Here is a 17920-nt window from a genome sequence, read left to right on the forward strand (position 1 = left end):
AAAAATAACTGATATGATTAATAATAATTATAAATAATTAAAATTAATGTAGAATGTATTTAATAATTCTTAACTATTATTAATTACTGTTGATTAATATTTATTAATATTAGTAATGATTAATTTTTATTTTTATTTATTAACTAGTTGTGTGCCTGTCTTATGTGGCAGGATGTTAAATTTGAATAAATATAACTGGACATACTAATTATAATTTATGAAAGATTACTAACTGCTTTCGAATTTGTCAGTCCGTGAGCTTAATCTGTGGATCATCCAAGCAAAATCTAAGGCGAATGAAAAATTCCTTTATCTTCAGTTCGAACTGAAACGTGTTATATTCAGATGAAAAGAGATATGTTTTTGCCAAAAATATTTGTTGACAAGCTTTGCTTGTTTCAGTTCAATCAATGATCCAAATTCTAAAACAAATACGACCACGTGTGTGAAATTGAAAACAAAGATTAAGAAGTCGTTTACCAAATGTTTGTCGCGCAAGCGCTTACCAGCAAGGGCCGCCACCATCTTTTACCATGTTAGATAACATTTTTGGCTGTGAAAAATTAATTGATTGTGAGTATTTTTTACCTACTAAGCGTTAAACAAGTATTTTTTACATATTGGAAATACTCTAACGACCTAAATGGAAGCGTATAATTACATGACAAATGACTTGATAGACAGACAAAGAACCGTGTGAGAATGAGAGTTAATGTGAGAAACGTAAGAAGAGATCTGGACATTTGATCACCTTTAATCTCAAATCCACTAATGAATAGCGTTTGATATGCGAATTGATCTGATGCATCTTATCTCGGTGCATCTCATTCTAATATGCATCCAATGGTGGAGATATTCAATTGATCTAATGCATCTTATCTCGGTGCATCTCATCTCATTCTTATGCTTCTCACATTAAGTCTTCTCATCGGGACCCACCCTGACTTGATATTCAATTTTATAAAAGTTATATGATTATACACACACACACACATAGGATTTGGTTGACACGAGACCAACCTGTTTTCGTGAGACTACATTTTTATATTTGAAACTTCACAGCAAAACATTGTGAAGGTAAAAAAAACTTCAAACATTCACTGTGAAAAACACTGTGAAAGTTACCTTCACAATGTTTTACTGTAAAGTTTCAAGTGATAAAATATAGTCTCATGAAAACAAGCCGAGTCTCATATAATCCTAAATCTACATGTGTGTGTGTATATATATACAGGGTATATTTCAAATGGAACCATGTCAATTTGTACAACCAATGCAACTCAGTCAATTGAGATATTTATGGAAATGATGAGAATTCATTTATCATGATTTGAATATTTATGGAAGATGACTAGAGTTCATTAGTTATGATCTATACTTTATATTAGAAAACAATCAAAATATTTATGAAATCACATATCCATCAAATTAAATGGACGGTTGAGATTAAGTTGTATTGGTTATACAAATGTAAAGGGTTGTACACACACACATATATATATATATATATATATATATATATATATATAGGGTTGGGTTCACGTGAGATCAAAGGTTTTTCATGAGACCCGTAAGACCAATTTATGTTCATTGATCAACTTTATAAGCTACTGATCTAATGGTCTAAAGTTGCAATGTGACAATTTTGTAATTATTGAGAAGTCTCATGACATTTATGAATGTTCAGATCTGACGATTGTAAATCTAATCCGAAGATTAAGAATTAGTCTTACGAAAAACCATTAATCTCACATGATCCCAAGTCTATATATATATATATATATATATATATATATATATATATATAAACCAATTATATATAAAATATATTTGTGGAAAGCATGAAATATAGTATAATAGAGAGAGAAGTTAATTATTAGATGAAGATAACGAATCTTTATTTTATTGTATTTTATTTTTGTTTTGTCTTTTGAACAACGCATCTAGATTCCCCGCTCTTTATTGGACACTTTTTTTCAAGGCTGTTGGTTTATAAATTAAGAGACGTTAGTTTTTTCAAAATTACTTCTTAATATATTTAAAGTTTAATTTGTTCGGACGTTTAGATATTAATAGCGTTTGTTTTATTTATAGAATAAGAGCTTAAAAGCTTTAAGGGGCTGTTTGGCAGTTGCTGAATGATTTGGTGCAGAATGATTAAGTGGTTAGAATGATTAAGAGACTATCATGGTATAATGCAAAATAAAATATAATTGTTTGGTAATTGTTTACAATGAAATTAGGGCGTTGAATGGTTAAGAAAGACTCATGATACAAAATCATTCAGAGAGTATTAGAACCATTAAGAGACAGACTTTTTTTTTGCCAAACAAGAGTTACCTCTTAATAGAACTATTAAGAAGTAAACAAACAATCCCTAAATGTTATATGAAATTTTAAGTGATAAACATATCTCTTAATACCGCCCTCTATCAAATGGTTCATATTTTGGGGTCTGGAAGAGACTTGTTAGCAAAAACTATTTATGTTTTATATTTTTGTAAAAAATTATTCATCTTTTATATTTTTCATTTAGTTTGACCGATTCAAATTTCAGGATTCAGACGTAAAAACAAACAATCTTACTGATCCAAATTTCATACTTCTGAACCATTTCTTATAAATCAGAAGTGAAACCAGACTTCAACATCTCTTAAAAAACAAACATCACCTAAGAGCATCTTCAACATCTTATATATAATAAAGAAAATTAATTTTTTTTTCCATATAATACTCCAACAAGTTTCCTATCTCATTTTTAAAAAATGAAAAAATATGAAAAAAAAACTCTAAATATAAAGAATTTCTCTAAAAATACAAATAGAAAAAAGAGAAATAAGTTTAATTGATATCATTTTATATATTATAAAATATTTAAATAATATAATTAATGATAAAAACTCTAAAATAAAATACATGTTGGAGTTGATTGTAATTTAATTTAGAGATTTTAATTTTTGATTCTTTATTTTAAAAAAATATAAAAAAGCTGTTTTAAATGTTCTAAAAGCTTGATTGGTAACTATTTTATTTTATTTATTTTAAAAAAGTTATTAGAAAAAAAACCGTCGAAACAATAATAAATTACGACGGTTTATCGATGATACCTTTTATTATGTTGGCAGATTTTATTATTTTAGTTTTTTGAGAAATATTTATCTATACCATATTATAAAGCATTTGACACTGTCTTTTGAAAACAACTTTTTAAGCATTATGTACTGCTATATAATGCTTATTTACTTAATTTTCAAGATTACAAGTAAGTTATGCGTAAATACAACTTATTAAAGCTTTTGAAGTTTTGTAACTAACTGCAGATAAACACAATCGAATAGAGAATAAACATCTCATATTAAATATAAAAGATCTAAAATATAAGTAGGATAATTATTGAGTTCTAACAAAATACTTAATTATTATCTTTATAAAAATTTATATTATTAAACCAAAAATAAAAAATTGAATTAAAGAAATACACAAAAAAGGAAAAAAAAAATAATTGTTATTTCAATTTTTTAAGATATATTTTTATATTTATATTTTATTCAAAAATAAAAACATTATCGCTTTCTCAAAACCACATCAAACCGTATTATAACATCGACTGAGATAAAAAAAAATAAAACATTAAAATTGAAATGTATCTCGCTGCATTGTATGAATACCATTATAGTAAAACTAAAGTGTTAAGTTTTTTAATTAATAAAATTTAAATTATTTAAATACAATTTTTAATTGAAAACATAAAATAAATAAATTATAAGCTTAATATAAAGAGTAGGTTATGATTTTTGTCTTTGTAGTTTAAAAAAACATAATATGACAATAGTGTGAATAATATAGAGGTCAATGTTTCAGCCTCCATATTTTTTGTGTTAGAGGTTGTTTGACAATTGTTAAATGGTTTGGTGCAGAATGATTAAGAGACTCCCATGATATAGTGCAAAATGAAATATAATTGTATAGTAATTGTTTACAATGAAATTATAGTGCTGAATGGTTAAGGGAGACCCAAAATACAAAATCATTCAGAGGGTTTTAGAACCATTAAGAAGCAAACTTTTTTTTTGCTAAACAAAGTTCACTTTTTAACGATTCAGAATTTGTCTCTTAATGGAACTATTAAGAGGTAAACAAACAACCCTTAGTGTTTGATTGGAGGAGAAAAAGCTTGTCTATATTATATTATAAAGTATTTGACAAAAACTTTTAAAAACTTTTTTTTATGTATAAAATATTGTTTATTGATACATATTACTTAAAATTCAAGATTAGAAATAGATTTATGTGTAAGTACAACTTATTAAAACTTCATATTTGAATTTATGTAACTAACTAATCAAATATAAGACAAATATTTTATTTTAAATATAAAAAATATAAAATATAATTAAGATAATCATTGAATTATAACAAAATACTTATTTATTATTTTTATGAAAAATTATAGTATTAAATCAGAAGTAAATTACTCCGTTATTAAACTTAAATTAAATTATAATAAAAGGCTGAATTAATATCGATATATATTTTTTTCAAATTTTTATTCAAAAATTAAAATATTATTGTTTTTTCAAAGCCACGTAAAATCGTATTATAACATCAATAGAGAAAAAAAAAAAAAAAACATTAAAATCGAGATGAATCTGGTTGGATTGTACGAGTATCCTTTTAGTATTCTAATATTATAGTGGTGGATTGGAGATGCTTTTAACATATTAGAGCATCTTCAACATATTCGCCATAATTTTTTTAAATAGAGAATTAAAAATCAAAAATTCTAAAAAAAAATTACTAAGAGCATCTTCAATAGTTTTTCTAAAATAAATAACCAAAACATGAAATTTCTAAAAAGAATTACATCCAATTTTAACAGATTTTCTGTTTTAAAGATTACATAAATTATATTTATTATAATATTCTCTAATTTATCATCGCAATACATTTTTTAAAATTTTATAAAAAAAAAACTAGAAAGTGTACTCGCGCAATGCAGTGAGATAAATCTCGATTTTAATGTTTAATTTTTATTCTTTGTCTTTATCGATATAATATAATTTTATGTGGTTTTGAGAAAGCGATAATGTTTTTATTTTTGACTGAAATATAAATTTAAAGACAACATAAAATTTTGAAAAAAATAAATCGATATGAGTATCAAATTAACTATTTAATAGTTCTCGTTTTTTTTTTTGTTGTAACTTCTTTAATTCAGTTTTTTATTATAATTTAATTTAGATTTAATAACAAAGTAATTTATTTTTGATTTAATACTATAAATTTTTATATATATAATAATTAAATATTCTGTTAGAACTCAATGATTATCTTAATTATATATTAGATTTATATATTTAAAATGAATATTTATTCTGTATTTGATTATTTTTATCTGCGGTTAGTTACATTAGTTTAAAAATGGAGCTTTAATAAGTTGTACTTATGCAAAATTACTTGTAATCTTGGATTTTAAGTATATGCATCAATAAACTGTACTTCATGCATAAAAATCAGTCTTTAAGAGTTTTTATCAAATGCTTTATAATATAATATATATAACAACTCAATTTCATTGGTGGAATTAAATAAAATTATCAATTCTCTCCCAACGTCAGGTTTTAGAGAGTTCTCTATATTTAGATATTTCTCCATGATTCACTATTTTACAGAACAAGATAGAAACACTGGTAGAGCGTTTTAGAGAACAAGAACTCATTTTCTGTTTTAGAAAAGCTGTTGGAGATGCTCTAACTCTAACAAATCTATTTCGAACATTTCAACATCTATTATATTTCAAAATAGTCTATAAATTGATTATCCAGATACACTTTTTAAAAATAATTTATATAAAATAATAATATTCAATCTCATTGGTTGGACCGAATAAAAGTTTAATTTCACACTCCACATATTAAGTTCTAGAAAGTTCTCTAAACTTTAAGTTTTATCTAGTTTTTTATATTTCAGAGAAGGGCAAATTGCATGAAAAAGTAACGTACTTTAACTTGATTCCTATTTTGAGTAACGTACTTTAAAACTTCCATTTTAATACCTAAAATGTAACTTTAAACATTTAAGTACCCGAGTAACCGGTTGAAAACTAATTTTAGATTAAAAAAAAATCATGTCACTAACCACGTCAACAAATAATACTGAGTTTGATACCACATCACTCGACACATCAATATGATAACCGGTTAATGTTTCAATCGATTACCCGAGTACTTAAACGTTTAAATCTTTACATCTTAGGTATCAAAATGGAAGTTTTGAAAGTACGTTATCCAAAATATGAATCAAGTTAAAGTACATTACTTTTTCATACAATTTGCCATTTTAGAGAACAGTAAAGAGAATATGTGAAGCAAAAGCCTTATTTTTCTCTATTTTAAAGAATCTGTTGAAACTGCACGTCTTTCCCAAATCCAACTGAAAAATTTCAAAGCTTTGAATCCCAAAATGTAACGTTTGGCATTTATGTGATATAAATATGACACCTACCAGTAGTCTTTCATTGTTCCTAGATTAGAGTCTTGTTGACTTTTCTTGGCAAATCATTAGAGTCAATGATCGAGCTTAAATGTTTAGTAGGTGCCATCAGATCCTATAATTTATAGCTTTGATTAAAGAAATGTTTAACATAAGATAATAACTTAAATAACAACCCCATATGAATTTCAACCCTTGTTATTAGGGCTGTAAATGAATCGAAGGTTCACGAAATGTTCGGCGGGAAGTTCGTTTATTTAATAAATGAATGAATATGAACACATTTTTTTGTTCGTTTAGTTAAACGAACGAACATGAACAAGAGTCTCGTTTGTTCATTTATGTTTGTAAACGTTCATTCATTTAGGTTCGTTTATATATTAAATTTAATATATAATTTTTTATTTATTTAGTTTGAATTCAAATAATATTTATTTAAGTTTTAACTTTTTAGAATTTATTTAGTTTTAAATTTTATCATCGTTTTGCTTATTTGAAATTTTTACTTTTTCATCGTTCATGTTCGTTTAGCCCGTTCGTTTATGTTAGTTCGTTTACGTTCGTTTAGCATGTTAATTAACGAACATGGACACACCTGGTTTATAAACGAACGGACATGAACATAAAGATTTTCGTTCGTCTATCGTTCGTTTGTTCGGTTAAGTTAAACGAACGAACATGAACAAACATCTGTTTGTGTTCGTTCGATGTTAGTATATGAATCTCCATTGTAAGATAAAGGTTTTTGTCTTATCACATAATTTTATAACGGTTTATACGCTTGAACAAGAATTCAGATTTTTGCATCGACTCTTGCATTTTTATTTTATTATTGGTTATTTAACATTATATTTTATTTTATTAAATCAAAGAAAAAACATAAAATTAAAACTGATAAAAAAATATAAATTAATAATTATAAATATATTTTTATTAATTTTGTTTCTTGTAGCTTTAATTTCACACAAGGTTTTTTAATTTTGTTTTAATTAATATAGTTTTTACATAAATAAATTTATATATTTATTCTTAAATAAACAGAATATATTACTATCCATTATTTACTGTTAATCTATTTCTATACTGTATTATAAATCATTTGACTACGTCAATTATAGAGTTTTATTGAGATTCTTATTTTTATGATATGGTTATGATATGATAGAAGTGGTAATGGACAGTGGTAGATAGTATGCGGTGGTGGAGGTGGTGACGATAATGGATGGTGGTGGGCTGTGGTTGATGATGGTTGCAGAGGATGTGGAGATGGTGGATGTGGTAGTTGTGGAGGGTGAGCGGTGACCGTTGGTGGCCGCCGACGAGGGTGGTAGCGACAACGATGGACGGTGGTGAGCATTAAACCAAATATCATAGTATAGTTATATAATATGAGAATGCATTTATGATTTTTAGTTATGTCCCATCTTGTTCTACTTATTTTGGTGAAATAAAAAAGTTATGTCCTATGTCATATTTTCGTACATATGTGAAGGTGAAACAATGAGTTTTTATTTAAATAATAGTTTTTTTCTTAAAATTTGTTTAAATAAATTCAAATATTATAATATGTAATAATTAACATATTATATTTTATAATTTTTTGTTATCTTATTTGTATTAACTAGAATGGTACTCGTGCAATGAAGCGAAATACATCTCGATTTTAATGTTTCGTTTTATTTTGTCCTATGTCGATGTTATAATACGGTTTTATGTGGTTTTGGGAAAAACGATAATGTTTTTATTTTTTAATAACATATAAAATTGAAGATATCTTATAATTTAAAAAAATATATCGATATTAGTATCAAAATAATTATTTGAAAAGTTCTTGTTTTATTGTATAATTTATTTAATTCAATTTTTTTATTATAATTTATTTAGGTTAAATAACGAAATAATTTATTTATGAGTTAATAATATTTTTTATAAAAATTAATTAAATGTTATGTTAGAACATAGTGACTATCTTAATTACATTTTAGATTTTTCATATTTAAAATAAAATGTTTATTCAGTATTTGGTTATGTTTATCTACAGTTAGTTACACAAATTCAAACATATAACTTCAACTTCAATATTATTTACTTATAATCTTAAATTTTAAGTAATATGCATCAATAAACAGTACTTCATATATAAAAAATAGTTTTTTATAATAATTTTTTTTGTCAAATATTTTATAATATAATATATATTAATAATTATATTATTAAAAATTTATTTTAATTATATTTTAAAATATTATAAATAATTAATTTTTTAAAATGCATTTCTTTTATCATTTTATATTTTTATCAAACATATTTATTTATCAATTAAGTTATCAGATAATTTGCAAAATCCTAAACACCCCTCGTTACGTAGCATGTGGTGATGAAGCTGCGATGCCGATCAGATTCTCCTTTTCGGCGGAACACTTTTTCAAGAGAGAGAGAGGGGCTGCCCCCACAAGAACTCAATTTCAGAAGAAACTGTGAAATACAACCATTAATTGGGTCGCAAATTCAGCTCCTTGCGTGGGCCTCTTTCTGATTATTATCCCATTTAAAGTCTCACCTAATCCCTCTCTCCTTCTCTGTCTTTGTGCACCCTAAAGACAACACACTCAGCTATACAGGTAATACATGAATTCCACCTCTTCTACCTTCGTTTTATACTCAACCCACATCTTCAATTCCCTCTAATTTCAATCTGCAATCGTGTTTTTAGAAATGGGTAATCGATTCAGCTGCAAGACCAAGAGTAATCATAATGGGTCTAAGAGTAGCAGACGATTCGGTGGTGGTAATCGATCACAGAGGAAATTGCAATCGGATGAAGAGTTACTGCACATGCAAGCTCTATCTCTTGCAATTCAACACCATCAATCGTCTCAGAGATTCGAAGGTTCCATGTCTAGGCGGATTGGATCCACCAGTTCTCGCCGCCGCAGCAATCCCATCTCGGATCCAACTTTGACCAACCCCAAACAGCAAAAACAGGTCAGTTTATTAATTTCTAAATGCTCTTTTTCTCTTTATTTGGTGGGTTTACTTTAAATTTACCTATTTAATATGTTAAATTTGGTGAAAAGGTGTGAGGGAAAAAGTGGGATTGACATTATTTTGATTCGTTTCAAGGATTCGATAGTCTAAAAAGGAGGGTTTTCTTGAGTAGTATGCTGATAATCATACAGCCCTTGTAGCGTTGACTATTTTGGGATGCTTGCTTTTTCTTCTTTTGTCTATGCATTTCTGTTGTTTAGTCCAACCTTTTTGTGGTGGGTTGCCTTTGAATCAGCTCATAGGCTCATTTGGAGCTTTGTTGCTAAGTCTTTGAGTCTCTAAAACACTTGGTTTCTCTGAAAATGAAACTAAAATGTTGAAAAATAAAGGGAAACTTGGATTGACTTTCTTTTCAAGATAATGGTGAAAGCTGTGATGCATTGAGAAGTGGAGTGAAATTGGAGATAAATGATCACATAGTTGTATTTCCAGTTAGACTTTGTTATTATGACTTCATTGAATCTTGGCTGGTGTTAACTTGTGTGATTTGGAAGTATGGGGCTCTGCTTGATGGTTTTGAGCTTTCTATTTTTGTTCTGTGTCATGATAGGAAACATAACATAGTTGTCTGGGTAGGGTGAGTTGGGGGGTCTAAGTTTAGGTTGAAAAGCATAGGCTAGTTGTTGTTGATGGAGGAGGGTGGGTTAAGCCAAAATAAGGTTACTCCTCAGACTCGATTGGGGCCTGTTTGTTAGCAACCTTTATGGAACTCACACTTAGGGGCTGTTTACTTGCGGCTTAATTAGGCTTATTGGTCTATCTGCCTTATTCACACAGCTCATTTGGGTTGTTTACTTACGGCTTATTCACACAGATAGAAATGGTGCGTTGTCCCCATTCAGCCACAAAAATGACACTCATACCCCTTATTTAAAGCACCGTCTCCTTCTCATATGTGACACCCATCTTCGGCCTCTTTATGATTTTTTGTTTGGATGTTCAAATAATTAATATTGGGGGGTAAATCAGTCATTTATGTTATTTTGACAGTTGGTTCAGATAAAAAAATGTAAATAACAACACCCATTATCCAGACAGACAAATTTATTCGGACAGACAAATTTATCCATACAGGACTTAATAAAAAATTTGGTAAACAAACCCTTGTTCGGTCAATTATACATGACTACCAACTGTTCGGCAGTGGTTTAATGATATAGAAAGTGGCTTATTCAGTAAGCTTCTAGTGGGGGAGCTTTATGCAAAAGGCTAAGTTTTTTCCAAACATGCTCATCCCAATTACAAATCACGCTCCTATCTATGAAAAAACCTTCTCCCAAACAAAAACCTTCCCAATCTATACAGACAGATTAATTCACACGGACAACTTTATCCATAACAGGACTTAATGGAAGGTGTACCACTCTAGGGATTCAACAATTTTGCCCGCCTAGCCCCTCTCGACACCCTGGGATAATATGTGTTTGTTTAGCCTCCATTGGAGAGGGTGTGTTGGAGTTGGACTGTTTTTTCTTGATACATGTTGGGACCTTCCTTCTCTCTTTAAGAGCTCTTTTGGAGGGTAATCTAATTGGGTTCCACATATTCTTACATGTCAAAAACTTGCTTTGTAGTTTTATTTCTTTCTGGAAGGCATACATGAACATGAAATATATGTATTGTTGTATTCTCATGTTCTTCCATGTCCCTGCTTGAACCATCTCAGCATTTGTAATGGGTGAAGAGGATTGTCCAGCAAAATGATGGACCTCTTTTGTATATACAACACTTAAATGCAAAATCTTGAAATCCGTCACTAAGCGTTTAAAGCGTTTTCTAGCCCCTTGTGAGTCTTGGGGGCCGTTTACTAAACGCTTACCGAGTAATTTTCCTTACCTGATGAACATGGCAAAGGCCGAAAATCTTACCCGGTAAGATCAATGTTAAGGATGGAGAGTCTTACCCGGTAAATGAGAGTGACGACTCTTACCCGGGTAAGCTTTTACCAGGTAAAATTGTTGCATACGATACCTTTTTTATATACTACACCTCTTACCTGGTCAAATAGATTATAGTGTTGACTCCTACCGGTAAGCCCTGACCGGGTATCATTTGGGAAACGTCCCCTTAGTTTTGTAGATTCCAATTCATGATATGATTAGATGTCAGATGAAAAGAAGCTTCTTGTCTAGGCTTTCGTTCAAGCCTTATAATAGCATTGAGGTCATGAGTTTGCTGATTTCTTTTAATTTCTGGTGACCGGTGCTATCACTATCGGTAGCTATATTTCTTGTTACTAACATCTATCAATGCGAGAAAGTTCAAAGGAGAACCATGGATATTTTGAGAACCTGTGAACCAACTATTCTATGTATCTTATTCATGATGAATAACCTGAAATAATCATGAATATCATGCATTTTTTTATTTATGAGTAAATTTTAACATGAATATTCAGTGCATCATTCTGCATTCATCATGAATAATTGGTTTCCAAGTTCTCAAAATATTTACGATCCTTAAAGAAACCAATAAGGTTAAGGTTACCGTCTCAGAGGTATTATTTAAGTAGCCATCATGAAAATAACGGTTAATGTTTAGGGCGTTATCGAATTTGTTATACTTCCGCTCTCTGACACAATCTTTTAAAAAATCTTGATATTCAGTCACCGGAGTTTTTGGAAAATCTTGAAACCAAGAAAGTTGTTTTGATACACGGAGAAGGATTTGGAGCATGGTGCTGGTACAAGACTATCGCTCTGTTAGAGGAGTCGGGAATGCTTCCTACAGCCTTTGATCTTACGGGATCCGGCATTGATTTGAAGGACACAAATAACGTTACTTCACTGGAGGAATACTCAAAACCGCTGATCGATTATTTGCAAAACCTACCAGAAGATGATAAGGTAACATATTACATTTGGGATATTTGTTTATCTTTACCGTCTTCATGGAAACAACTGCTCTACTCTTTTGGGCAGAGGTCAGTTCTGTGTACATCCCACCCCGACCCCACCTCCAGATCAGATATATTGGGCTTGTTTGGTTTATCCTTATGATCTTTCATATTGTATTTTTTTTATGTATGAATTTGTGTAGGTAATTTTAGTCGGACACAGTATTGGAGGTGCTTGCGTATCGTATGCGTTGGAGCATTTCCAACAGAAGATCTCGAAAGCCATCTTTTTATGCGGCACAATGGTATCCGATGGACAGAAGCCGTTTGACGTGTTTGCTGAGGAGGTATGCAATTTATGCACATAATTCATTTCGTTTTGGTCGCGTTCTCATATAAAGACCCTTTTCCCAGCTCGGGTCTGCAGAACTATTTATGAAGGAATCCAAGTTCTTAATATACGGAAATGGTAAAGACAATCCTCCGACTGGATTCATGTTCGAGAAGCAACAGATGCGCGGATTATATTTCAATCAGTCTCCTACGAAGGTAACTTTTGACCCCCGGCCGTTATCTCTGCACAAGTTTTAATCACTGTAGGAATTACATCATGTAAGATCCGATTTAACGTAAATGTGCTTCCATGTCAGCATCGTAGATTCATATCGTCGTTGACTTTTCTCATGACATCCGTGGTTGACTGATTTCAGGATATCGCTCTGGCTATGGTTTCAGTGAGACCCATCCCACTCGGACCCATAATGCAAACACTCTCACTATCGAAAGAAAAATACGGAACCGGGCGTAGGTTCTACATTCAAACGCTCGACGATCACGCGCTCTCACCCGACATCCAAGAAAAGCTCGTGAGGGAAAATCCACCCGAAGGCGTTTTCAAGATTAAAGGTAGCGATCATTGCCCTTTCTTCTCCAAACCGCAATCACTGCACAAAATTTTGCTCGAGATTGCGCAAATCGCATAGCAACACGGTTTACGTGTAAGTGTCGGGAACGATAGAATCAGAGACATTTTGTTTCTATATAATTTATATTTTTCATATTATTCTGAAATGTTTAGAGAGCATAAGTTGTTATATATGTTCATAGTTGCAGTGAAAAAAGAACATTGATATAGCATCTCTTTTCACACTCCATTTAATACATATGGTACAAGTTTACACATGTACATGATATATCCTACCATCATATTATATACATACATGGTATACGAGTTCATATATGTACATGATACATCCGACATCATACTATATACATACATGGTATGTGATATATGACATGATATACCCTTCATCATATTATATGAGGTATATATGTGCATGGTACACCTGACATCTTATTGTATGCATACATGGTATTTGAGTTCATATATGTACATGATGCACCCTGCATCATAGTTGATACATACATGGTATGAGTTCATATATGTCCATGATATACTCTCCATGTTATATGAGGTATATATGTGCATGATACAACCGACGTCGTATTATATACATACATGGTGTACGAGTTCATATATGTTCATGATACACCCGTATGATACTATATACATACATGGTATGAGTTCAAAATATATATATATATATATCCTCCATCATATTATATATATATATATATATATACTTGGATCACGTGAGACCAACCTATTTTCATGAGGCCCGTGAGACAGTTTTTTACACTTGAAACTTTACAGCAAAACGTTGTGAAGGTAACAATCACAGTATTTTTGCTGTGAAGATTCGGCTTTTTTTTAGCTTCATAGCATTTTGCTGTGAAATTTCAAATGTAAAAAAGTGATCTCATGGGTCTCACGAAAACAAGTTGGTCTCATGTGAATCCAACTTGTTTTCTTGAGACCCGTGAGACCATTTTTTTACTCTTGAAACTTCACAGCAAAACACTGTGAAGGTTTTTGCTGTGAAGATTCAACTTTTTTTTAGCTTCATAGTGTTTTACTGTCAACTTTCAAGTTAAAAAATGGTCTCACGTGAAACCAACCCCCATTGATGGTCAAGCCTACGTAGATTTATAAGGTGACCCACTTGTACTTCCGTACTTTCTTTGTCTCGATGGTTTGACTCAGTTGTCCCGACACCACCTCGATAGAAATTTGTTTATTTATTTATTTATAGGTTTTTATCAGACGGTCCACTCAGATCTTCCTTGCTTTCTTTCTCTAGATGGTTCGATTTGTTGTTAATGTAAAATTGAGAATTTTTTCACTGTTATCTTAAAACAAAAAAAGATACATCGAGTTTCCGGTCTGAAAAATAGATAAACCGTTCAATTTGGTTTAATCTAAGGTCTGAACATGCTTTTTGAGCGGTCTGAATCGAACCGGCCGCTAAAAATACATTTATATTAATTATATTTAGTTTTCAGAAAAATTGACCGTCTTATCTAAATTGAGTACTTAGTTTGACTTTTTTATAGCTAAATGATATGCTTGTACTCTTTACAAACTTTGGTGGAAATCTTGTATGTTTACGGACGAACCTACTTAAGAGCATACAATGACACGAGTTACTACATTATGGTTAGAGCTGTTTATGGGCGGGACGACCCATTAGACCCGATTCATCTGGCCCGCTATAAATACGGGCTTGGACAGTCATTACCGAGAAAATGGACAGACCCGGTTTTGTTCGTTAAAATTAAAGGACATATATGGGCAATGTAAAAATAAATATGGACAGACCCTTCTATCCCGTTTATATTTTATAATTAATAGGTTTTTATCATTAATTAAAATTATACTAGTATATTTTAAAATTAAATTATAATAGGCGATGGATAAGGGTAAACTCATTACCCGATATGTTTCGACCCGTTGGATATAAATATGAGAAAAAAAAACTTTATCCATTTATCTACTTACCCAACATTTTAATGGGTAGGGTACGGATAAACGGTTTCCCGTTAACCATTATCCATTATGATATATAGGGTTGGGTTCACGTGAAACCAAAGGTTTTTCGTGAGACCCATAAGACCAATTTATGTTCATTGATCAATTTCATAAGTTAATGCTCTAATGTTGTACGGTGACAATTTTGTGATTATTGAGAAGTCTGGTGGCAATTTTGTGATTATGAATGTTTAAATTGTAGATCTAATCCAAGGGTTGAGAATTGGTCTTACGGATCTCACGAAAAACCCTTGGTCTCATATGATCCCAAGTCATGATATATATATATATATATATATATATATAGAGAGAGAGAGAGAGAGAGAGAGAGAGAGAGAGAGAATCATGTTCAAACGAAAACAATACATATTTAAGAGAATACGAAAACGACCGAATCAAATGTGATTTTACACTAACATTACGTACAAAATCAAATGTGATTCACATGACTTCGTCCCGTGACCTAAAGTCGTGACCAAAGTCACCCGCACACCTTCTTTAGACTATTAATGTAAAACCATATGCAATTTTGCATGTGGTTTGGTCGTATTCTATCCAATTCTCTTAAATAGTTAGCATTCTCGTTTGATCCCCCTTTCTCTCTCTCTCTCTCTATATATATATATGTATAATATTTATATATAACCAAATATTAATATTTTCATTTATAATGATATCACGTATTAGTATTTTTGGTGTGTAGTTTAATTTTTTTCAATATGCATCAGCATCGAGTAAAAAAGTTCATGATGATTAAAGGAAAAAAAAAGACGGGATCGTGAAAATAAGTTTCAATGGAAAGTTTTGTCTTCGAATGTTCATATTGTTGTTCTTAAAATAATACATTATAATTATATTTTAAATAACAAAACAATATTTATTAAAATAAATGAGATATAAAATAATTACTATACTTATGAACCTATGTTTTATTTATATAATAACTGATGTGTAATAATATTATATGTACTTTGGAAAGAGTTTTTTTTTACCATCTACTCATCATCAGTTTCGTTATCCATTATTTTAATGGGTATGGATAATGGGTTACGAGACTACGATCGTTTATTAAACACTTATTTGGTAAGTATTTATTGGATAAATTTTTTCATCGGATGAATATGAGAAGAACCAATAATCTTATCGGATAAGAGCGACGAGAAGGATGAAAAGTCTTATTCGGTAAGTGAGGTTGACGATTTTTACCTAAATAAACGCTTACATAGTAAATTGTTGTATTATATATGTTTTGATATACTAAAATCTTATACATCAAAATAAATTATAGTATTAATTCTTATCAATAAGCACTTATTAAGTAAGTATTTGGATAAAGTGTAAACGTCCCCTAATATTGTAAACATCCACCCTGCAGTCCTTCACAACCTTCTCAAAACTCCAAAGCCCATTCCCATTGTGGGAATCAATCATTCATATTTCAAACCATTCATATGACCTTTTTGCCCAACATACATACATATATATATATATATATATATATATATAGGGGCCTAATCAAATGAAAACTAATTAGTTTGTGGTAACTGTGAGAACTAATATTAACCACAAATCAATAGATAAATTAGGAAATTTATAATTTTGGCAATTTTGAATTAAAATTTTAATGCAAAGATATTTTTGGTATTTTACAACTTTCCTCCCTCCTCTCTTCTCTCTCCGGCCACCGTCCGCCGGCCACTGTTCTCCGGTGATACTACAATGGTATCACAATACATCATATATGTGCTTGGGTATCACATTGATATCGTTTGTGTGGTCGATCGAAGATGTAACACAATGGTATCACTATGCATCTTATATATGATTAGGTATCACAATGTATCATTTATTTAACAGAGTCAATATTTTTAGGTATCACAGTGGTATCATAGTGGTATCACCGGAKGACGGTGGCCGGAGGCCGGAGAACGGTGGCCGGAGAGAGAAGAGATGAGAGAGGATAGTTTTAAAATACCAAAAATATCCTTGCATTAAGATTTTAWTTTAAAATTACCAAATTTATAAATTTTCTAATTTATCTATTGATTTGTGGTTAATATTGGTTCTCACAGTTACCACAAACAACTCAGTTCTCCCTTGAATAGGCCCATATATATATATATATATATATATATATATATATATATATATTTTGCATTAATCATGTTCCATGTGATGGTTATTGAAAGGTTAAGAGTCAACGCCTAATTTCATACCATTTGACTTTTTTTTTTCTTTCGACTGGTTCCATATTTGACTATCAACGTTGATTCATGCACATTAGATACAACTAATCAAATCCACACGACATGACTTCTAAGATCTCATCCCTTCCTTTAATTAAAAATTTATTTATTTACATATATATATATTAGAAAGATACTCGTACAATGCAGCGAGATACATCTTGATTTTAATATTTTATTTTATTTTTTATTTCAGTCGATGTTATAATATGGTCTTATATGATTTTGAGAAAGCGATGATTTTTTATTTTTGAATAAAATGTAAGTTTGAAGATATCATAAAATTTTGATAAAAATATATCGATATTAATATCAAATTAACTATTTAAAATTCCTCATTTTTTTGTAATTTTTTAATTCATTTTTTTT

At 30.1% G+C, this 17920-nt stretch overlaps 1 protein-coding gene across 1 annotated transcript; it reads left to right on the forward strand.

Annotated features, from left to right (window-relative positions):
- Positions 1-8972: 8972 nt before the first annotated feature.
- Positions 8973-13560, forward strand: LOC112511133 (putative methylesterase 12, chloroplastic). The gene is made up of 6 exons (XM_025116594.1): positions 8973-9113; positions 9206-9477; positions 12147-12386; positions 12580-12723; positions 12791-12925; positions 13087-13560. The coding sequence occupies exons 2-6, from the start codon at positions 9208-9210 to the stop codon at positions 13357-13359; spliced, it is 1062 nt and encodes a 353-aa protein (XP_024972362.1). The 5' UTR covers positions 8973-9113; positions 9206-9207; the 3' UTR covers positions 13360-13560.
- The last annotated feature ends 4360 nt before the right edge of the window (positions 13561-17920 follow it).

This window comes from Cynara cardunculus, assembly GCF_001531365.2.
Source record: "Cynara cardunculus var. scolymus isolate 2C chromosome LG 4, CcrdV1, whole genome shotgun sequence".
Taxonomy (NCBI): Eukaryota; Viridiplantae; Streptophyta; class Magnoliopsida; order Asterales; family Asteraceae; genus Cynara; species Cynara cardunculus.